The 23,399-nt window shown below is 43.3% G+C and overlaps 1 protein-coding gene across 1 annotated transcript in view; it reads left to right on the top strand.

Annotated features, from left to right (window-relative positions):
* The window catches only part of GFUS (GDP-L-fucose synthase), a 102,672-nt gene that overhangs the window by 37,600 nt on the left and 41,673 nt on the right, over window positions 1–23,399 (top strand). Inside the window, exons 2-3 of the mRNA XM_085604660.1 lie at window positions 9,764–9,917; window positions 20,873–20,987. Of these exons, the coding sequence (XP_085460786.1) occupies window positions 9,766–9,917; window positions 20,873–20,987 (267 nt within the window). The 5' untranslated portion in view covers window positions 9,764–9,765. The remainder of the gene's footprint in view (window positions 1–9,763; window positions 9,918–20,872; window positions 20,988–23,399) is intronic.

Here is a 23,399-nt window from a genome sequence, read left to right as displayed (position 1 = left end):
AGAACCAAAACTTTAAAAAATACATAAGAGCACTTATCACCCTTACAAACCTTAATTATACCCTCTCCCAACCACCGCTTTGAAATTCAAAAACTTCCCTCGTTCAGTGAAAAATACACCCAACCCACATCGCATCAACTAAATACAAAAAGAAACTGACATAGCAGCATTTCCACCAGTGATGCGGTGACAAAATAGCACTGCTTCATCAGAGGCAAACCTCCATGAGATAAAAAAAATAGGAAGTAACTAACCCTCTAAGCTGCATGCTTTGGGACTACATCTCATGTATTGTCTTACTTTGAGTAGAGAGAGGATTCTCACCAGACGGCCACAGGTAAATTTACACACAGTGTATTTAAATAGAATTTATTTAAACAGTCAGAGGTTATTATGAAATTGTAGCATGGTTCTGGCCCTCACACAAGTAAAATGGATCTGCTTGTTATTTACAAGCTACAGGTATATTTTCACTATTCAGGCTCCAGGTCACTATTTAACCCAGAGTCCCTCCCCACATGATGAGATAGTGTTTATGTGAGCGATGCGCCGGGAATTGCCATAAATCCTGATTTTGCGGACTTTTAGTCTGCCTTCCACACCACTGGCCATCACCACAACCGGCATCAGTGCTCACGTAGCTGACAAGTTTTCAATCTCTGGAACTCTTTACATACCTGCTGCCAGGTTACCATCAAAAGGGCAAGAAAGAAACAAACAAGGCGACAAGCCTTCTCCATTTAACCACCATGGATCTATAATGACATCCCCTGATCCAGTAGGTATGACCCAACTCTGCTCCAATTTACAAAAGAGCTGGAGACATCTCTTTAAAGAACACCACCACCCACGATGCAGTAACTACCACAACCAGAATCCAGGTAGCCCTCCAAATCCCTCCTCGACTAGCTTTGCCTTTCACAGTGTACAATGCTCCACTGCCTTCTGGCTTGGTTACCACACTGAGTAATAATGAAGCGAGTCTGTGATCTATATGTCAGAGTCGGAGGGGTTAAGACCTTTTTCTTTATGTTGGGTTAACTCTTCGCTGTATTTAACATGCAGGGGAAACTCGAGGGTTTCCATTCAAATTTAGTATCGGAGGCATAGGTCTACGTTCTTCCGCAAGGTTCTGCCCATGGTTCGTCTTTTTTTAACACTGCTATGCAGCCACTGGTGGGGCCTGTCCAGAGGTCTTGTATGGGTTGACAGATTATGCTGATGACACCTTGGGTTTCCAGTGAAGGAGAGTAAGGAAGGAGTGGGGTGGAAGCCTTTGGAAACTAGAGAGCAGTGAAAATGGTCCTTAACTGAGACCCTCTGTCAGGGCCTCCACTCTCTCCTGAAACGCATGATCGCAAGAAGACAAATCTGGAGTGAGTAAGTAAGTAAGTTTATTATGCATAGTTAATTAAAACCAGTGCAAACATTTTACAAAAATTTAAAATAACATAAAAGTTTGTTCATTATAATCATCATTTTTAAAAGCGTGCAGTAAAAAACCCAAAGTAATTGTCCAGCAGTATTTTTTTCCCTGATGCAGGGCAGCATGATCCTTGGCGTCCTAATGACCTCCTACTTGTTGTCTGTGTAGTTGATCGCCGGTTTTAGTGAGTTTAACAGTCTATGCTCGGTCATCGCAAGGAACTTAACATATCTGCAGTTCAGTTTCGTGTTTGCAGGGTTCATGCAGGCAAGCACTGCTTGCCTTCTAGTGCTAGTCCCTAACTGCTTGAACTGGTCCTTTAGGAGGTGTTGGCGGGCTAGCCGGAGCTCTTCACAGAGGCAAGTCAGGTGGAGAATATCGCCCTTTTCTTGGTTACAGAGCAGACAGGCTTCTTGGCCTTTGCTCCTGAGCCATGGTGGAAGATGCCCTCTACTCGGCAAGACCCCTAATCTGAGTTTCAAAAACCGCAGTTTTATGGCCTTGGGATAGCCCTGACTGAAGTATGATTGTGGTGTCAGGGTTTTGTGTGAGTTTAAGGTCATCCATGCGTGGTTTCTTTTTGTGAATGCGGCCTTGTCCTCTAATAAGGAAAGAGATTTTACGTTTTTCCAAACCAGTTTTTTAAACGTGTTATGCCCAAGTTGCATATCCCAAGTCGCAGATTGATTGGTGACCCCCAGGGCTGCCTTCAAGTAAGATCTTGCTTGAGATTCGTCCCTGCTTTGGATGTCTTGCCATAGCAGCGAATTTAGGGTGTTAGCCGTGGCCGAGCGGAGTTTGTGGCAGCAGATGATGTAGGCTCCCTGTCTGGCAAGGTCTTGTTTTAGCAAACCAAACTCCAGCCTTATTTGGGCAGGCGAAGTGTAGTGCGGGAGCGAAAACATTATTCTGTAGGCTTTTGTTTGGGTTGTGTCCAGGTTCTTAGAGTCTCTTCCTCGTAGTGCCTCACTGCCATAGCAGATGGAAGGGAGTAGTTTAGCCTGAATAACCTTCAAGTAAGGAGTCAAAATTGGCCCCGTCAGATGGTTGGCTAAGTTTTTCAATGAGACGGCGATGCAGATCCCTCTCCTTTTTGTTTCTTGTTTATGCTGTGCAAATGTGCCATCTCTGTCGAAGATGACTCCAAGATATTTGTACTCAGACGCTGGCTCTATTTTTTGGCCACCTAGGGCCCATGGCTTCTGATGTTTGTTCTTGGTGTTGATTGACATGGTTCGGGTCTTACTCAAGTTTATTTTTAGATTGTTTTCCGTTGCGTAGCTATGCATTTGGATCAGGAGCTGCTGGAGGCCGATATAGGTGTGGCTGAGTAGTACGACGTCATCCGCGTACAGAAGATTACTCAGAGATTTTCCTCCCAGCCTCGGGGAATGGGAGTTGCATGTTTTGAGTAGACTTGGTAGGTCAGCCATGTACAGATTAAACAATATTGGGGCAAGCACACACCCTTGCTTGAGGCTTTTGGTGGTACAAACCTTAGATGACAAGTGTGTGCCGCCTCCTAGCTTCACTTGCACCCAAGTGTCAGAGTGGAGGAGCTTCAGGATGTTGAGCGTCGGCTGTGGTATGCCCCATTGCGCCAATTTCCCCCAAAGTCTGCCTCTCTCGATGTTGTCAAATGCTGCACTGAAGTCGATGTAGCACAGGTGCAGCGGAAGTTTTTTAGTTTTTGCAGCATCTATGATTAGGGAGATAGCCAGAATGTTGGTTGATGTTCCTGTGTTTTTCTGGAAACCGGTCTGGTTCAGTGGAATAATCTGGTTTGCTTCCGCCCATTGCACAATCTCTTCTAGTATAGTTCCCGCAAAGTATTTTGCCTCGTTATCAAGGAGGGCTACTAGGCGATAGTTGTTGGGGTCCATTTTGTTGCCTTTTTTGTATATAGGGACGATCGTCAACCCTCTCCAAGATTCTGGCATTCTATTTAGGAGTTTGACTTCCGAGAATATCGGTTGCAGAATGGTTGCCTATTCTGTGTTTTTTTTCCTTAAATAGGGCTGGCGGGATGCCATTGGGTCCTGGCGCGCCTTCTTTCCTGCCCTTACAAATCTGCTTTTTTATTACAGCTATTTGCTGAGCGGCTGATAGCTCCAAGTAGTTTTTAGTTTGGCCTTGCTCTCTCTTGATCAGAGATCCCAGCGTTGGCGTAGTGGAGTCTGCCTCTATGTTGTTACCTCTTTGTACTCCTGTGTGTTCCAGATGGTCATTAAAGTGGCTGTAGAGGTAGTTGATCCATGACTCATCCACGATGTGCGATCCTAGGTCTTTATGTTGTGGACGCAAGATCCTGTTCATTGATTGCCAGAAGCGGGCACTATTGCTGCTTTTAGTGTCGTACAGTAATTTTGCCCATGCCTTGTTTTGCGCAACTTTTTTTATGGTCCATTTTATACGGTTGAGCTCAGCCCTTTGTTTTCTCAGCTCTGCTCTGCTCAAATCTGGAGTGTGAGAAAGAGGATAGAGAGACTTGTATAGTTAAACAACCTCAACGAGTCTTAATCATAGCATCATCAACTCAACCTTCTTTCTCTCAGTTTATCTGATATTATCAGGGCCACTGGAATTATGTAATTCTGAAGCTGCAACACTTTCCACATAATTATGGATTTGTTGCATTTGCCATAGTCTATCATCTGCTAGGTAATTTGCAGATTTTACCAATAAATTGTTTTTAGTTCAAACGGATCAAAAGTTACTAAAAATGCAGTGAGAAGACTTGCCATGCAGTGGAAGGCCCTGCACAAAAGGCAACTGGTTGCCTTTCAATTGCCTAGTGCTGTATTTGAATGTTAAACTGTTACTAATGAAGTAGGTGCTTTGCCCAGATAGAGTTACAAAATAATGCAGTAATACCATCACAAAATGTGCCACATTATGGAACATAATTTGCCTTTTCTTGCCACCTAATTTGGTTCTCTCAGGTTCCATGGTTCCAGAGGCCTTATGTATTTTTTTTTGTTAAGTTGCACCTCTATTTCACAGTAGAAAAAGCAGCTCCTCCTCCAGACGGCATTTAACGGGAAAGGGTCCGTTTAAAAAATATGAGTCAATGTCGTTGGCCCGTGCTTATCATTTGAGTGGGTTGACTCATGTTTAGGAATGTTCAGCAATGACAGGAGAATTGGGAAACTAAAACTTTCAAAGCTTCCTTGGCATATGTTAGTCGGTGTTAAAAACCTACGACTGCAGATTGTCCACTCAGTCAATGCTTGTGAATATACAGACAGTACCAAGTTACCACTTTGTGTGTGTTCAGCACAATGTATGTGCTAACCCCCAAACAACTTCCATTGCATGAGAGCACCTGATCATCTGCGAAAAACCCCGCCACCGGGCAGAGCGTTCATCAGTCTTGCCATCTGCCTCCGTGAAATGCACATATCTTCGTACTGAGAATCAGTCTGACATCTGTAATCACAATCTAACTTCTTTTTCACACAAGCACATTGAGGTTGCCAAATGGCACCATGTCTTCAGGGCCACCTTACTACAGTACATTGTTTTCCCTTTTGAAAGGCCTCGTAGTCTGGAAATCCAGCCCAAATAGGGGTACACTTTTGTGAACTACAACTCCCAGAACGCAGCAGGCCGTTAAATACATGCAAGCGGCGTGACAAAGCTATTCCAGATGACTTGGCGACCTTGATGTGAATCAGTCTGCGAGAATAGTGCGTTTCAGGGGTCTCGTGAAATAATAGCGAAAATGAGTAATAACGCCGCTGCGAGGGGGCCTTCCATGACCACACAATATTGACAGAGTGGAAGAGTGACACACGGCAGCGGCATGTCCTCTCCCCTGCATCCAACATGGACGTCTGGAGGCTTGGACATGTAAAGCTGCTGCTGGCAGGAAGGAAAGTAAATTAAAAAGATGCAGTACCGATTCTGCATACTTAACGAGCGCTGGGAGGAGGGAGGGTTGGGGGGAATGAGGGCGGAGCGGGGTATACAGGGAGCAGGGGGAAAAACAAGGCTCAACCTAAACAAGCCTGGGAGTGGTGCGTGCGCAGTCTGCTCAGTTTCAAACACTGCACTCGTGCTTGCGGAAGCGAGCAGGGGCTCGCCACAAGGTGGATGCCGCCACAAGCACGAGTGTGTGCTTGAAAATGAGCTGAGCGACTGCTAAAGGCCCTCCTACGCAACGCATGCGCGCTGCGTAGGCGAGACCTAAAAAGTAGGAATTTTGCCAATGTGCTTGGCAAAATGTGTCTGTGAACGGGATCAGTGCTCATCAGTGCTATGTTCTAAATATTACTCATGTTATTGTGAGGAAATGAGAGGGGAATTAACTGGATGATCTATTCCTTCCATCACTAAGGTCTTTTACATTCTCTAGAGCCCATTACTTTTGATGCATGCTTTATTTAACATGATTATTTTACTGTATTGAAAGAAAGCTAGAAAGAACAGTTTTTTGGACTGCTAACTCAATTGGAAAACATAATTTCAGTTGAAGTACGTGGCCTTGCTTGTATTATTTTTCCACTATTGCTTACACTGAATAGAAAAGCCCCCTGAGTAGTAGTTCTTATGTAGATTTATTGGAACAGGTGCCCTCTAGCCACACTACAATATTTTGATCTTCCACACAGTACTTATTATTTTACTTTTGAAAAAATGTCATTGTCGTGAAGGGGGTGGGCAATTATCAAATTACCTTTTAATATGAAGGAATATGTGGTATAGAAAGTTTGAAAACCACAGTGCTTGGTACATTCATGTACATATTGTACTAGCAGAGGTAAATCTTAAGATGTTCCATTGGCACGTTCTGAGGAAGTTTGTGTAGTCTGTTCCCTCACCATGTGTACATGGTACCTTTCTGTCTGGCCCAAAGCCTATATGCTTTGCATTGTGGCTAGGCGTACTTTCCGCTGTCTGCGTGAGACACTGCCCCAGTAAAGTGTTTCTGATACACCCGCGAGCAGAGAGGCTGGTGTTACAGCCCTGGCCCAACTAAAGTGTTCTCTCATGTCTGCCACTGGATCAGAAACAACAGCACAAGTGAAGAGGAGCCTGCATTGCAGCCTTAGTGGCCTTGCGTCTTGAGCTCTTCCTTGGCCCGTTCAATTATTCACTACCCAAATAAGCTCTGTTCCCACCCCGGTGCCCAGCAGTGATGCCCTTCTAAAGGGGCAATCTCTTCAAGGGGCGTTTAAGTCTTTTCTTGTGATGCTGATTAAGACAATTGCATTCGCCTTCTTCCAGTGTTTAAATACTTTGCGATGCTAAAGATGACTTCATCAGAGTTTGCTCTGCCTGGTTCTCTTCCTCCCAGCACCTTACAATCTTTGTGATTGGGTGGTTAGCTCTGCTGGGGATACGTTTGGGACTCCGAGGCTCACCTGTGGTACAGCGATGCGGGTCTCTCCCAATATCTGAGTGGCATCTTCAAGTTGTGTCTCCGAGCTCCTTCTCAGGCTCTCACTTTCGTAGCAGTGTCTTCTCATGGAAGAGCACATCCAGAACATTTCCTAAGCAGTTGGTCCACCCTGTCCTTGAGCAGGTTCCATGTGGCTTACCTTAGCAGAGGTTCCCCAGGTTATTGGTCCTAAATCTACCAAGTGGAGTTGGCGGTTGCTACCCCAGCCTTGGCTCTCTAAGCCTCCTTTTGGCCTCTACTTGGGTGGAGCCCCATGCTTCTGGTCAGGAAATATTGGCCCAATAACTGGAGATTACTGTTCGATCCTTATATCCAAGTTACAGACAGACTTTGTATATATCAGACATCTAGTTCTGTGACTGGTGTTGGGAAGATCTGCAATATTGTGATTTCGAGGTGAACTGCATCAGCCATGGTTTTTGTCAAAAAGTGTCAACATGGAAGTGGGTGGATGGAGCTGGGAGTCTCCTCTTAGGAGAGACCCAAAACAAGTGTACTAAATATATGTGGGCCGACCCACTCAGCTACTTGTTGATCATTAGGGGGATCGTCCTTCCAGAGAACACGGCATAGGGACGTTTCTTGACTTCAAAGGCCCCACTATCTCCTCACTTACCAGTCTGGCCTACTATCGAGATATGCACGGGCCCCCCAATCAGATAATCTGTCAATACTTTCCTAATCTCCATCCATCTTGGGTACCACTGGATTTGGCTGCATCCATAATGGTGTAGCCTGATGAACCACCACACATACTCCACACACTCCTGTTATTCACTTATACGCTCCTACATGCATCATCCATGTCACACACGGATGGTTGAAGAACCCTGTTGAAGGAAAATGGCAGACAAATCGAAACAAGCATTGGCATAGCCAATAGGTCTCGCCTTTGGGACCTTACAAGCATTTAGACTATAATACAGCAATACATACAGCCTAACTTCCCTCCTCCCATCTGTCTTTCACCTTCCGGTATCTAAATATCAAATAACACACAACTTAAATAAAAATTCATAGTGAATCAGTGGGAAATGCACTATTGTACATTATGAAACCTCTATTAGTTAATGCACCGCACCAAATCCTGGGTGGTGCAGTGGAGAATAGTGACTTGTGTATATTTAGTGCTACAAGGCCCCAGTCTGTGACAGAAAGCACTGTTAACATGTAGGCCATTATTTTAAATTTGCATTACACACAGTATAGATACAAAATGTGCAAAAAATGTTTAAGATAAAAATTAAAATTACAAAAATGCTTCCAAACTATAGGTATTTTGCAGGCTGTATGGAGTGCAGTATTTGTTTACTCTCTTTTAAAAGCACATTTCACAGCTTAGCTGGTAGCTAGGTCCCTTACAATACCTCTCAAAAAGAATACATGTGTCACCCTGTGTGTCACTGAAATACGTTACATGCAAAAGAATGTGTAATGTGCACATGTTGTTGCCAACGAGGAGAACTAACAGTTGGACAACGAGCATCTTTATTTCAGAAAATCTTGTATTTGGCACTACTCACACTAGGTGTCTTTTTATGTTTATTACCAGAAGGAGGAGGGTTAGCGGGATCCATTTTAGGAACTTGCACAATGGAAGGAAGCAAGTGTAAAATTACTTGGGAGCATGCCAAAGTGGTGATAAGAGGTTGTTGTATAACTGGGATAATTGTTGCATGGGGCGAACAGAGGCTGCTGTGGGGTTAGCATGACTTTTATAGTCAGTTCACCCCTGATTGGTCAGGGGTTGGGAAGCACACATGACCCCAGCCTAAAGAACCCATCATCCTGCTGGACGCAAACCTCTAAGAACATACCATTCATTCTGCTCTTCTACTTTAAAACGAAAACACAAAACTCGCTCGACTTAACCCCGAGTTGGCCAGCATGCTCAACCAATTTTGCTTGGTGCTTCCAGCACACACAGCTGCCGCCTTGAAACATGGTGGGGTCAAGTGTAGCCAAGTAGAAGGCTGGGCTGAGACTGCCTGACCAAATGATTGACACAGGAGAATGCGGAGCATGAATTCCATCATATGAATGACACGCACCCGCTTGCCTTCCCTTGAGGCAAACACAATGCCTTTGTACTGACGCATCGACATCAATGACACAGAATCGCCAGGCATTTCCAAATCCCCCCTCTTGTTTACTTTCTTCTTACAATACACACCTCTGCTTCTTCCATTTTGCAAATATGAAGGGACTCTCACGAAAATGAAGCAACGTAGAAGCCGCAACAGGAGCTGAACTGCAAGAAAATGACACTTGTTGTCAAGGCAAATACATTTATTGGTCACACAGGCCAGCTCTCATGCTGTAATTAGCACAGAAGTTGTGAAATGGCTGCACCCCACTTCAGACAAGCTGCTGTCTGTCTTCCCCGAAAGAAACCGACCCCAGCCTCTCTTCTCACATTATTACCCAGCAGCATTGTAACATAAATCCTCTCACTTTGAAGTCCGAGCAAGAAAAGTAAACACTGAGCTCCCTCGAATGACTGAACCTGACATTTGATATCCGTCTTTAAATGCCCAGTAAATGTAACAAGATAAGAACAAGATTTAAAGGCCTGTTGACAGAAACCGAACCGTGGAAGGATACAGTAAATAGGCTATGCTCTATGGGAGGGACGAACTTGAGCTGGGCAGCCTAAAACAAATCAAGCTAGCCAATAGAAAGCAAGAAAATGTAAGTTAAAAAAACATAAAGCGAATTGTAGCAATGGGCGGAAGGCATTCCCAGTGAAGCTTTCGGAATGGCCCCAAGATTTCGTTAGCAAACTAGACAGCTGGGCTGTCTGGTAGGCTTCAACCTCAAAAATGCTGAATTGCATTGCACCAGCTGTAAAAATCTAGTGTAATTTTTAGATTAATGTGGACAGTTTGTGGAAAGGTAATTGAAGTGTACTGTTTTTCCCCTCAATTTGATAGTCATGGCTGCCCCCACAGAAGTGAAATCCAAGCGCATTCTTGTGACTGGCGGATCTGGACTGGTGGGGAAAGCCATAGAGAGAGTGGTGGCTGAGGGAGAAGGCCGGCCGGATGAGGAATGGATCTTTCTCTCCTCCAAAGATGCTGACCTAACGTAAGTACCTCTTCTTTTTTTTTTTTTTTCATTGTTACTGTGTTTTAACTGTACCTACTTTCCCAAAAAGCATACATCTATTATGGATGCTACACGTTGGGCTTACATAATTTGCACAAAACATGTTTTCCCTGCTATTTTTCCTATTGTGCTGACCTTGCACAAGTTATTGGAGTAAATCTGGTACCATAGTCAGACTATGTAAAACAAATAAATAATCCTGGTTTTCTGTATTCCAGCTGAAACCTAAGTTTTCAGAAATGGAAAGCAGACATTTTAAATGTTGACTTTTGTGTTGTGATACTGTTTTGTCACACTAGTGTAATACAATTCTCCTGCACTTTGTCTAGTTTGAATTGGAGGTGCAGATGAGACCACACTCTTCGGGGGGCGGGGGGTATTGCTTTACTGAACTATGTTACTACTTGCTCTACAACCACTCACTCTGGACCCCCTTTCCTGAGTGCTCCTGTCTCTACTCCGAAAACTCAAACTAATTGGTAAAGTTGCACTGAACCATATGTCTGCATTCTGAGCACTCATGCTACTATAAGTAATTGTACACCTCTGTCCAGGTACTACATTCCTTTTAAGAATGTTCATCCTACCCGAGTACTCTCATACTTACAATCATCTGAAGACATATTCGATGTTCGAAAGGTATTCCCTATTGTATTCCCGTCTTCCTTAACTTACTGCCGGTCCATCATGGAGCTTTGTGTTAGGGTGCCTCCCACTAATGGAACTGATAGATGGCTGTACTTGAGGCCAAAAGATCTCTTGTGACCTGGGAGAGGGGCTTAGTTCTTATTCTCAGACAACAGTGTCACCTTTCTATCATAGTGGTAAATACATTTTCCATTACTGATCCAGTCCATCGAAGCTGCTCTGCATCAGGTCCCTTCCAAACTGATGTTTACTGTCCCATTGGTATGTAAGAAGAGTGACACTAACTACTTTGGTCTTGGCTACTGAAGAAGATGAGAGCAATCTTGGATGTGATTCTTCTGGAAGTTGACACTGATGGAAAGATGCACCCACAGTTCATCTTTTCTTGACAGCAAAGTGTAGATTAAAAACCACCCCAGTCTCCTTGAATGTTTCACAAGTGTCTTTTAATATCAGCAAAGCTTTTTAACTTCAGTACTCAACCACTGTCTTCCATCATTGGTTCCTTCAGATGTAAAACGAGCATTGGCAAAGCCAGTAGCTCTAGCCTATGCAAGAGCTATTGGTTTTTCCAATATGTTTTAGCTATGTAGTACACCAGCATGGCTGAAAGTGTGGGTCGTGCAGTGGAGTGTCGTAGGGTACAGTTTTGTGGAGTGGCTTTGAGTAGAGATGCATGGAGTAGAGTTTCATGGAGTAGAGTGTTGTGCAGTGGCATGGAGTAGAGCTGTGTAGAGTCATATATTGGAGTTGTGGAGTGGCATGGCATAGTGACGAGGAGTAGAGTGTCATAGACTACAGTGGAGTAAAGTGGCATTGTTTGGTGTGGATTGATTCATGTGGTATGTTCTTTCTTGAAACTGCTGTTTGTGTGTGTCGAATGAAACCAAAAAATGAGCGTCTGTCTGTCTCGAATCTAAATAAGTGAAACCCAAATCCTCACAAAGTTGTCTGGAGCGAGACGGGCAGCAAAATGAAACCTTATCCTGGACAACAACTACCAATGATGGGAAGGCCCGCTTTTGCCAACCAGTTTTGGAGATGTTCCCACCTCACTTCCACGTGTTATACCCTTGGATATGAGGATAGATAAGGACGTTACCATAAACCTGCAGGTTAATGCCGTCAGTCGTACTTGTTTCTATCTTAGGCAACTTCTGAGGCATGTTCTATGTTTTCCAAGAGATCTTGTTGCCCATATCATAACTACTAGTTTTTGAGAAGGATTAATTACTGTGAAAGCATCTGCGTACCTCTGCCATCTATACCTTGGCAAAGTTGCAGCATTTAGAAAATGCACTAATGCGTTTGATTTTTCACCTGTGTAAAGGAGATTATATTTCCCCTGCATAAAGAGCTCTATACAAAAAGATTACATTTTAATGTATTTTTTTGGTTCATTAAGTATTTTATGAATGTCTCTTTCACGTTAACTCCTTAGCACTGGAGGATTTTTCACCGCAAGTGCTGAGGCCTTTTTGTGATGTTTGGAGCAGGTCACGCTTAAGCCTTCATAACTTATTTCCACAAAAAACATGCAGGCCAAATGTGTGTTCTTTTTAGGTTTCACCTAGGCAGCGCTTGCACTGTCTCTTCAAGACATGCCGTAGTCAGGATATGGGCATAAAGCTCCACCCACTTTCTGCACATCTTTTTAATGAGCTCCTATCCTTGTCCTTTGTAGATGGTGGCTTTTCATTGGTCAATAAGCTTAATAGTCACTCCTTAGTACTGCCTTGTCTCTTCTTGTAACCTCCCATGAGGACACCCCCCCCCCCCCCCCTTACATGTGTTTATACTCCCTAGGTTTTAATTACAGCCTCGGAGCACTATTTTCTTAAAGGGTGTCAGGCACGACTCATGCTTGATCTTAACAAAGGCTGGCAGTGGTTACTTTACTCGCTAGCACATCTCCCATTTATGTGAGACCTTCTATAAATTTCTCTTCATCCACTCCACACAGAGTACAACCTAATCCGGAATTAATATAATAATTCTTTTGTCACATTTCAGAGCTACTAATTGTATATATGGACATAGCTATTTGAATGTACTTTTCGTACTGTTTTGCATGAAATGCATTATGGGTAGGGTGGATTTACCATATCTTCCGCAGGGTGCAGTACCATATGTAGTCAAAAGAGGTCCCATGGGACCTCTGAAGGCCACATATGGTACTGCACTCTATCAACATGGCTAGGTTAAAAACATTGACATTTATAATGCCAATAATTTCAACTCCAACAATTGCGAGACCAATTGAAATTCTAATAGGTCTCACATTTGTTAAAGTTCGAGCTGTTGTCGTTGAAAATGACAGTGTTGTTTACTTTTGCTTTTTATACCATTGGTAATAGTGCCATGCAAATATAATGGACTTGGACATCCACAGAAGGAGATGCACATCACATTGGTAATCTTGAAAACGATCTGACTAGATTTTGTGCTAAACATGGGACTGAGACCCCATTGTTGGACAGATGGCAACCGCTTCAACTCGGACAGATGCGTTTATGAATTTCCAGTAACTTTCTACAGTTGTGAGTAGTAAATCAGATACCCACGGAACCAAGAACAGAATGAATACAATTTCTATCTCCACCCTAAATCTCTGAATATGAGACATTCGTCCAGCCGAAAGAAAGTAAAAAGTTTCAGGAGCCCGACTAGACAGTCCATAGCAGTGTAATCTTTCTGAAAAGTAAAATTATTCAGTATGAACTAAGGCCACAGTTTGTCTCATTTTCAGGGCAGGATCTGATGATAGGTTTTTCAACTTTGGCTATATGCTGATGGCTCTAAAGCACATACATACACCCTGGATCTTTCCTGCCCTTGTTTATAAGGGTATAGGCTTCCAGGGTCAAGGTGACTTCAATGGCATATAGTTGCTAGATGTTGCTCTGGGTTACTTCTCAATGGTCATTGAATGGCACTATGTATGTAGCTCATTTAGTGGGTTCAGAGACATTCAGGGAAGCCTTTAGTTAGACCTGCCAAGTCTGTTCTACTGGCTTGTCTCAGTTCACGATAGAAGAATTACTGTTTTTTTTCTACTGCACCCCATGCTTTACTTTTACGTCTTCATGGTGTTACTTCACTGGCTAGCTGTACTTTTACTAATGTACAGCACTTTGACTAATGTTACTTTCCACCTCACTGTCTCCTTCTTTACTCTCTGTTACTGCTTTCTAACTTATCACATTGCCTGGGGTTAAGCTTCTTGTTGTTAAGCCTACTGTTAGTACTTTCTTGATGCATCGAGCTTGGCCCTAGGCTGGGATTCCCTCCCATGGCTCGTATTTAGAGTCCTTTTTAATTTGTAACCGATCCTTCCCCCAGCATGATTTCTCTTTGTGCTACCTCACTTTCCAATCTCTTGGTTAAGATGGCCTACAAAACCTGCCAACCGAATCTTTCAAAATCTTCTATGAAAACGCTCAAAGACCAGGGTATCAGCAAACACCTGAAAACAATTTTTGCCGACCAATACCACCGAGGTTGCAAGGGGAAGCAAAAAATTCAACCTTATCTTCTTCACTGACAAAACTGCATACTGGTCGGAACTTTTCACTTGGGAACGTAATGTTTCTGGTGTCTTTAGAAATCTGATGGCCGTAAAATATGGATTAAACCTTCACCACACGTAAAAGATCATTTTCCATACCGGGTAAGAGAAGGTTATTTTCCAATTCACAGACAAAATCTTATTGCACTCTTTTATCCTTACTTGTCAACACTTCTTGAGACTGGGAAGATCCTCACCTGTCCCCGCCACCCTTCTCCTCACTTTCACATCCTCCAACTCTTTTACATGACCTTCAGTGACATCCGAAACTCTTGATAAACAGCTTCTTCTGCAACCTTCCATTTCTGATCCTCTAACCTTCCCAACACCACTTCATCATATAAATAGCCAACCTCTCCCCCCACGTTATTTCTACTTCTTTAGAATGCTCTTCTCTTTTCTTCAAGTAGAATGCACATGCCTATGGCTCTCAAGTACCGGTCTCTCCTGTCAGCAGGCACATAACCTTCCACACCACTAATCAAAACTTTCCTTCTGAATTCTGCTTCCTCTCCACTCACATCCTGCACCCATCTCGCCCTCAGGACACTCTTCTCACGTTACCACAAGTATTGCTTTATTCTTTCCGTCTCCTTCACCCTCCTAGAACACCTCTGTTAATGACACCTCCCTTGAGCCTGTGGAATTGTATTGTCCAAATGTCCACCAACTGGTTAACCATGGCAGTTGTACTTTTGAACCCAGTCTGGATAATTTGGTCCAAATGGAAGAATCTGGAGCTCAGGAACCCACCAGGCACTCAAGATACAATCCAGTTCTCCCAACCTACTTGAGTATGGGAACAGTCCTAACCCCCTAATAATGGGAGTAGCTTGGGGTTACCTCTCTTATCCGACACCTCCAATCTCAATCCTGACATGTCTGACATGACCACCAGCATAGCCCACGTCATTTGTAGCCCCCTATCTGACACTTTTCTGATAACAAATTGGCTAAGAGGGCAAGTTTATCTCAAATTTAACATTTTGTATCCAATCTTCATGTGACCCTTCTTGCACTCTGTCTCAGCACCCTCTCACAAAGACAATAAAAATACTTAAAGCAGTAATCCAAAAATACCCACGAGCCTCTGCCCTATAAGAACCCTTCTGATATGTTTTTTTAGATCATATTCTAGCGCACTGTCCAGATTTTTGTTTTCTAGACACCTTGGCACTAATGACTTAGTCAGTGTCAACCCAAAACAGAAAACCAGTTGGACTACAACAACGCCACAACCCACTTAGCAAGGTTTGAGTGAGATGTGTTTCAGGTAAGGATTAGTTCTATAAGACGTCACAGAAATAGTTTGTAGATTATAAACCTTCTGCCATTAAGGACTTAACACAATCATGAACACTGGGAAATATGTATTTTAAATATTATTTAAAAATCGAAATCCTATACCAGTGTACGCTATATGAATTGACACTACAATAAGGATAAATAGAATGGTAGCTGCAACATTTACCAAAAGGAGGAACAACAAAAATGCTCCACAATATTTGCTGTGTAACTTTATCGCAATCCATCCTCATTCTTCTGTTTACTAAGTTAATTTTAGCACCAAAAGGAACATCTAATTTGATTCTCGGAGATGGTTCACACCTGCATACCTGTTTAAACAATAAGGATTTTGCTTCAATATAGTCTCCTATTGTCTTGTGCTGGCAGCTGGGCTGATGAGCGCAGCAAGTGAAGACTGAAGGAGTACCTGTTAGTCTTCAGCCAAAGTAGGTGAGGTGATTCTGCATGATCTGTTGCCTGGCACAAAGTTCTTCTCTAGCCCGTCACACCCTGTGCCCAGCTTATATTACGTTATTTAGTCGTTATTGAATCTTTGAGGATAAACAATTAGCAGAGAGTGACCTGATGCCCCCTCTGACTTGTTTTAATTTTGCAAGACTTCGTTCTTTGAACCGTAACAATTAGCAAGGCATGTAGTTTATTTTTACATGAAACTTTGTTCACAACTAAACAAAGATTATTTAGCACAGTCAGCTCAGATTAAATACTATGAATATATTCAAGCTGACTTGATGATCATGTTGCAAAGAAAAATGAAATAAATCAAATATGTATTCCACATTAATCCTACATTTTCACATTTAAATGATTAAAATGTGCATGCTAAAAGGGAGATGCCCAGAAGAGAAAAAAAACATAATCCTAACAATTCCTAACCTAGAAAGATGTGCATTCTCTTCTTGAAAGTAGCAATTGTCCTCCTCCTTCTTCAGGTTCAATCAGTTCTTCTCCTGGCTTCGATGAGGTCTCAACACCTAACGAAACTCTCGAACACGTGTCTCTTCCAGCTGAAAATGGCTAAAGATTTCCTGTGAAGTTTCGGCCCCTTCAGAGGTTGATCATAACCTCTTCCAGATCCTAGTAGAACCTTTAGCTATATTATTTGTTAAAATGGTAACTTCAACCCCGCATTGTCCTTTACGTCCCTGTGGATCTGCAGTAAAACACAGAATGGAAATTGTTGTCAACCGTGATTTAGATGTTCTTGTCCTCACAGAGACCTAGGTCATTGACACATCACACAGTATCGTGGATCTTATTCTCCTGAACAGTTATTCCACTTTACAACTTGATTGTGAGGGCAAACCTGGAGAAAAGGTTAAGTAATACATAAGAATTCTCTTCAGTGCAGAAAGATTGCTACTGACTCTTCTTTCTTCCAGTGCTTCATCACTGATAAGAAATCAGATCGAAGCATTTCTCTCTCACAAGAGTAAATGTGATCTACCATCCTCCCAGTGACAGTCAAACGCTTCAATTTATTTTATCTGGTTCTAACATTTTTCTAGATGATTTCAGCATTTAGTAGGTTGACCCCATGACACTGTAGCCCATGTCTATCTTTATGCCTCTTTGGAACACAACACTGGATTAAGGATTTGCACACCAGAGCCTCTCCCCTGGATCTTGTAATCCCTAAGGTTGGTGTACCTGGGTACCTAATTCCTGTACACTGGTTGGATCATCATTTGATCCCGTTCTCGATAGTCCACAGTCACATGAAAACATAGGTCACATTTTTAAAAAGAAAATCACCAGCAACCTTCATAATTGTTTATTGGAAGTCCTCAACAATGTTGGTTCTCTCAAATAGAAAGGAAAAAGGCTTCAATATGCTGCTCACTGGTTCTCAAATAATCTCTTTGAAGAAAGTCATTATAAACTCTGGAAAGCTTATGGAAACGGATGCCTTTCTCATCCAACTTCGGAAACCATATGTCTTCCAGGAGACATTACATGGGAAATATCCTCAAGAGTAAGACCAGCCACATTAAACCATGATCAACACAACCAAAAATCTCCCAAAACAATTCATTAACATTAAGGCAGCCAACACATTTCCTCCTACCTAAATTTGAGAATCCTGCTGCTGAAGAATTTGCCAAGCACTTTGCTAAAGTCAGCACCATTAAACTTTAACCCCCCACCCTTCCAAGACTCCTTGAAGACCACAAACCTCGCATGCAAAGCCAAAACAAAATCACTTATATTTGGCTATTTCAGAAAATGGTCTTTTAAAAATTATTGCAAAAGTTAAGCTTTCCAATCATTATTTAGACCAGGGTCTGGAGTACATCACCAGATAGCCAATATGCCAACTTCTGCCTCACTTTACCCAGTTAGCGAACCTCTTCCCCCTCCAAGAGCCAAGGTGGCTAAACAGGCATCGGGTCCGATAGCGGATCGTCTAACAGTAATATTCAATCTAATGTTTAAATCAGGGCTTTTCCCCAGGCAATGGAAACTAGCATCCATCTTGCCCCTATTAAAAAAAAAAAAAAAAAAAAACCTTTCGGCTAACGATCCAAACAGCTTTCGTCCAATTGCCAGACTCCCCTTACCAGCCAAATTGGTCGAGAAAATTATGAACAGACAACTTAGCCACTTCCTGGATGAGACACAAGTGCTTGACCCAACTCAATATGGCTTTAGGCCGGGACACAGCACGGAGTCTGCACTTATCAAAGCCACGGAAGAGATCAGGGAAGCAATCGATCAGGGAGGTAGGGCGGCACTGATCTTGTTGGATCTGTCCGCGGCATTCGATACAGTCCACCACACGATACTGCTGAGCCGCTTAAATTTGTGTGGTGTTCATGGAAAAGCATGGGATCTCTTAAGATCCTTTCTGGTGGACAGAAAACAAGTTGTGACCCTGGGGGATTTCCAGTCCAAACCTTTCATATCACCTTGTGGGGTCCCTCAGGGGTCATCCCTCAGCCCAACCCTCTTTAATATTTGTCAGTGCTTTGGCACCTGTCATAAGCGCCTTCGGTTTTGGCCTCACTTCCTATGCGGATGATACTCAAATTGTGGTATCTCTGGCACCAGGTGGAGAGGCTGGGGAGCAAGGCCGTTTTCGGGAGTGCATGCTAGCAGTGGGTAGCTGGATGGCCAAGAATTGTCTTAAATTGAACTCGGATAAAACTGAGGTGTTATTGTTTGGTAATAACACGAATTTCTGGACTCCCTCCTGGTGGCCCGACTCAATGGGCTCGCTCCCAACCAGAAAGGTAAAGAACCCGGGCATAATACTTGATGACAGACTGACACTGGAGCCTCAAGTGAATGCGGTAACATCAAAAACTATGTATGTCATCAGAATGTTGAGGAAAGTGCTACCCTTGTTGCCCGGGGAAAGTAGGTAAACAGTGGTCAGGGCTCTGGTGTTGGCCATACTGGACTATTGTAATGCACTTTACCTAAACGCACAACAAAGAGCGTTGAAAAAACTGCAGATACTGCAGAATGCGGCAGTAAGACTGCTCACCGGTTCTTCAAGATTTTCCTCAGTCTCTATTGACAGAAAAGCTTTACATTGGCTTCCAGTCAAAAGCCGAGTACGTTTCAAGGCGTTGTCCTCGACTTTTAAGGCTCTACACGGCATGGGCCCAGAATTTCTAAAGCTCAGACTACAATGGTATGTCCCGGAAAGAACCCTGCGGTCTAAAGAAGCTAAGTTGGCCTTGGTGCCACGTATAAAGAAAGCCCGATTGGGGGGGGGAAGCTTTGTTTACGGTGCAGCAAAGGCATGGAACCCGTTGCCTCTTTATCTCAGGACCATGACGGATCTCTGGGCATTTCGGAAGGAACTAGAGACATGGCTTTTCTCTCAATGAGTAAGTACCCTCTCCACTCCGCACCGGCTCAGTAATCTCAGGGGAATTGGACAGCGCCAGGACACCTCCGGGTATTTGCCGCGCTCTATAAATGTCATTAACATAACAAAACCCCTCCAGAGTGTTACTTGATAGCCCTAAATTTTGGCAAATCGCAACTCTACTGAAGGGATAGCAGATAAAGCTGACCTCAACAATTTTTGTCCTGCCTTAGTGCTGCCCTTTTGGCAAAAGTTCTAGAGGTCTGCTGCATCAGTATGTAACTTACACAGCTTATCGTTCGAAATTAACTTTTTGACAAAGTCCACTTAGGGTTTAGACTGGGAGGCTGCACCTCTTGTCTCCTTGTGCTTCCTAAACTCTCTGCAGCATTTGATACTGTGAATCATTCCCTCCTAAGGAGTACTCTCTAAGGATACATTAGCATTGAAGGCACGGGCCTCAAACAGCTCACCTCTTATCTGACTGTATAGGAGAATAAAACTAGCAATTTATTTTGTAATGTGGTTGCCGTTACAGGGGTTCTCACAATGGTCTGTACTTGACCTCACTTTATTTGGTACATAGAAATCTCTGGGTATTCTCAATAACCCAGGGACCCTACAACATCAGTATGTGGAAAATACACAAGTTTATCTTACCTATAGTCCATCAATCTCAACCTTCTAGTAAAACGTAACCCTCCTAGTGCCATCTGAAAAGTCCGGCACTTCCATCTTCTTGGCCCTTTGCATTAGAACTTCTGAGACCATACGGGTTCTACTCTAGGAAAGCACAAAATAGATTTGAAAAGTCAAATTCTGCTACTACAAAATAGACTGATTACTGTCCCCTTTATGTTGTAAAAATGTTTATATTCATCCTGTATTCTTCTCTTAGTGAGATGTAATAACTTTACTTCTATAATTAGTTATTTGTGTGTTTTTACACAATTACATTCAACAACTAATGAAACTAAACTATGGCAACCATCCCATGTCACTGATCTGAAAATAAATCCATTGTCTGATTGCATCATTTAATTTTAACCTCTAGACTTGAGCATGAAATTCAAACTCGTATTGTGGGGTGTGATACTCTGGTCCATGTGCACGGGCTGTTTTAAGTCGCCACCCATGCACCTTGTTGTGCATTAATTCGTCTTCTTTGTCATCCTTCATGTGGCTGCATGTGTTGTGCTTAATCACTGTCATTTACAGAGCCCCTGCCACAAGCCAGTGTGCCTCACAAGCAGAGGTTATGATAGCTGTGAATCGATAATTGCTGTTTGGGAAGCTAGGTCTCTGTCGCTTTGAGTGTTTGCAGGGCTTCCCAGGCTCTTCGGTTGCATGCCCCAGGCCCTGGGGCATCCTCTGAAAACGATCTTCCTTGCAGAATGAGCTAACCAAACCTTGGAAACCTTACAACCTCTGGCCATTACTTGAGATTCTGTAACTGCTGTAAGGGAGGGTCTATGAGAGGCCATGATTACTTCCTTGGGATGCTGGGGCACCCACGGATGGGATATAAGTGGGACACACGTGCTTCTGATGACTGCTAGTCAGACTACGATCTCTTTTGTACGTTTCCAGGAACGCAGCAGAAACCAAGGCACTGTTCAACAAGCACAAACCCACCCATGTCATCCACCTGGCTGCGATGGTCGGCGGCCTCTTCAGGAACATGAAGTACAACTTGGACTTCTGGGTAAGTGCTTACTGTGTGCAAGGCTGGTGTGATGCAGCACTGGGCTGAGTAGGGTAGGTGGAAGCTTGAGCCCCATTTCAATAGTAGTTCACCAGGAGGTCGCACAAGAACATTAAAAGCAACATCTTGGAGCCACCAAGCTATCCACTTTGAAAGTTTCAATTCTACTGGTGTTTGCAGACTCTATATGAACAGCTGTAGTTTGCATTAGTGCTGCCCCACTGTGGGTTGGGTGAATGCTGTGGTTGATGGTATCAGCACATGAATTAGACACGTTCCTTATCAATTAAGTAGGTGCTCAAAATTGCAACCGCTGTCCCACAGAACTAGAGCATGCACAGCAACGACCTTTGTTTCAGGCCACCTTGTTAAGGATCAGATAGCTGACTGGGTTTAGCATCTGCTTTATTTTCTGTGTGACTGCAGGGCACAGGGCTAGTTTGTCATTGTTTTCTGTAGTCTATCAAATATGTAATGGCACATTCTTCTCCACACAAATTCCGCTTTCACCATTTATTGATTCCAATGAATGGAGCCCAGGTGAATTTATGCCCCACCCATTCACAGCTGTTCTGAGATATGGGTACATGCCATATTGCCCAGACACACGTTCCCAACACACTCCTGGTGTCATGGGAACATATTTCAGAACCCATGTGTTTGTGGTTTTTCTTTTTTTTTTTTACTCTCCTTGTTTATGGACTTGCCTTCGTTTTTTTTTATTTGATACCCTGACTTTGATTGTGTTTTTTTTTTTTTCTTCGCTTTTTGCATTGCTGTCTCCATTGAATTATGCTAGGCATACAATTTTGCGACCGCATTACAGTCTACAGTGGGTGGATTTAGACTCCTGATGTTAGGAAGGTTGTTGCCAGCTTGTGAAGGCTGGTTGTACTGGGGAAAGGTGCTTCTTTCTAAAGAGAAGGTGCCTGGCCCCTTTATGTGGTTTAGCTTGAGGAAAGCCACTTCGATCGGGTTAAGCTAATTTTATGGGTGATGCTGAATTTTTATATTTTGGCAAGGGAGTAACTTCAGCCCTGTGGCATTCAATTTCTCTGATTGCATCCAGCCCCCTTGCTGTGTAACATCTAAACTAGAGTGAGAGTATCTAGTTACCTTACTAAAAATTTCCATCAAGAAAAAAACTATGAATCATTGCTTAATTCCTCATTGCCCTTAGGGAAGTTATGAGGAAATGTAATCACAATCTTTCAACAAAAACACAATAAATGGGAAAATAAAAGAAATTAAGTGGGAAAGCACAGATCATGTTTGTCACCTTCCCTAGCTGAGGCGACGGCCACGCTTCATGTTTGCATCCTTATCTTTTTTTTGGAGCTCCAGAAAGGAGAAAGGAGAAGGAGATTTTCAACTTGCCACTGGTTTCACCCTGCTCTTGGTGACAAAACCCCTTGATCCCTTCTCTTCCAAATATGCTGGGATTATTCAGACTTTAACTGACAGCCCATGACTGTAGGAGCCATTTTATGCGCACCCTGCCTTTTTTCACCGTACACTTATTCATCCTCCAACACCCTCCTGATGTGTCCTTTCGGGTTGCTCTGTGTATTAGCCCCCTGCTCCGTACCCCTGCCCTGGGCCCTTTCACTTCACTCCATATTAGTGACTATAAATGCTCTTTAGATGCTCCCTATCATATGATCCGTGTGGCACGCATAGTGTGGGTCATTTTTCTGAATTTGCTGCCCTGTGTTGTGCCATTTTACTTGCATACTTTAATAGTCCAGAGTTACAATCACCTGTTCTTTAATCTTCCAGACCAAAGGAAGGATAGATAGACTCCTAGAACCATGTAATGTTCACCGTAACCAACACCCCCTCTCCCCCGCCCCCACACAAAATGAGCCTATCCTCCCGGCCCCACAACTCCAGCGGCATCCCGTTTTGTTTATTTATTTTTATTTTATGTTTTCACCACAGACAGAGTAGCCTTGCCTGCTACTGTTAATGCCAAGCCTTTTTCACCTAGGTAGGCGTGAAACCCCTGTTCATGAATTAAATGCTTCAATCTGGCGCCCCTGCCCTAGCTTCCTCTCTTACCCATTGGTGTAGTTCTGCTCCGATACACCCCCTGCCCTCTCCATTAATCAAAGCTCTTTGGCTCAGCTAATGTCCTTTTTAGTTCTCGCCTAGTCAGCGCTTGCACTGTCTCTTCAAAACATGCTGTATGGAATAGAAGCTCCGCCCATTTCCTGCCCATCTTTTCAATTGGCTTCTGTTACTGTCCTTTATAGAGGATTGCTTTTGATTTGTGAATAGGCTTAGTAGTCCCTCCTTAGTACCGCCTTGTCTGCATTTGTAACCTCACATGAGGACTGGACCTTTTACTGTGTTGTTACTCGGTGTGCTTTATTTGCATTCTGTGAGCACTATTTTCTTAACTGACTTTCT

Source organism: Triturus cristatus, chromosome 5_1 (genome assembly GCF_964204655.1).
Source record: "Triturus cristatus chromosome 5_1, aTriCri1.1, whole genome shotgun sequence".
Classification (NCBI taxonomy): domain Eukaryota; kingdom Metazoa; phylum Chordata; class Amphibia; order Caudata; family Salamandridae; genus Triturus; species Triturus cristatus.
This window is presented reverse-complemented; position numbering and strand designations above follow the sequence as displayed.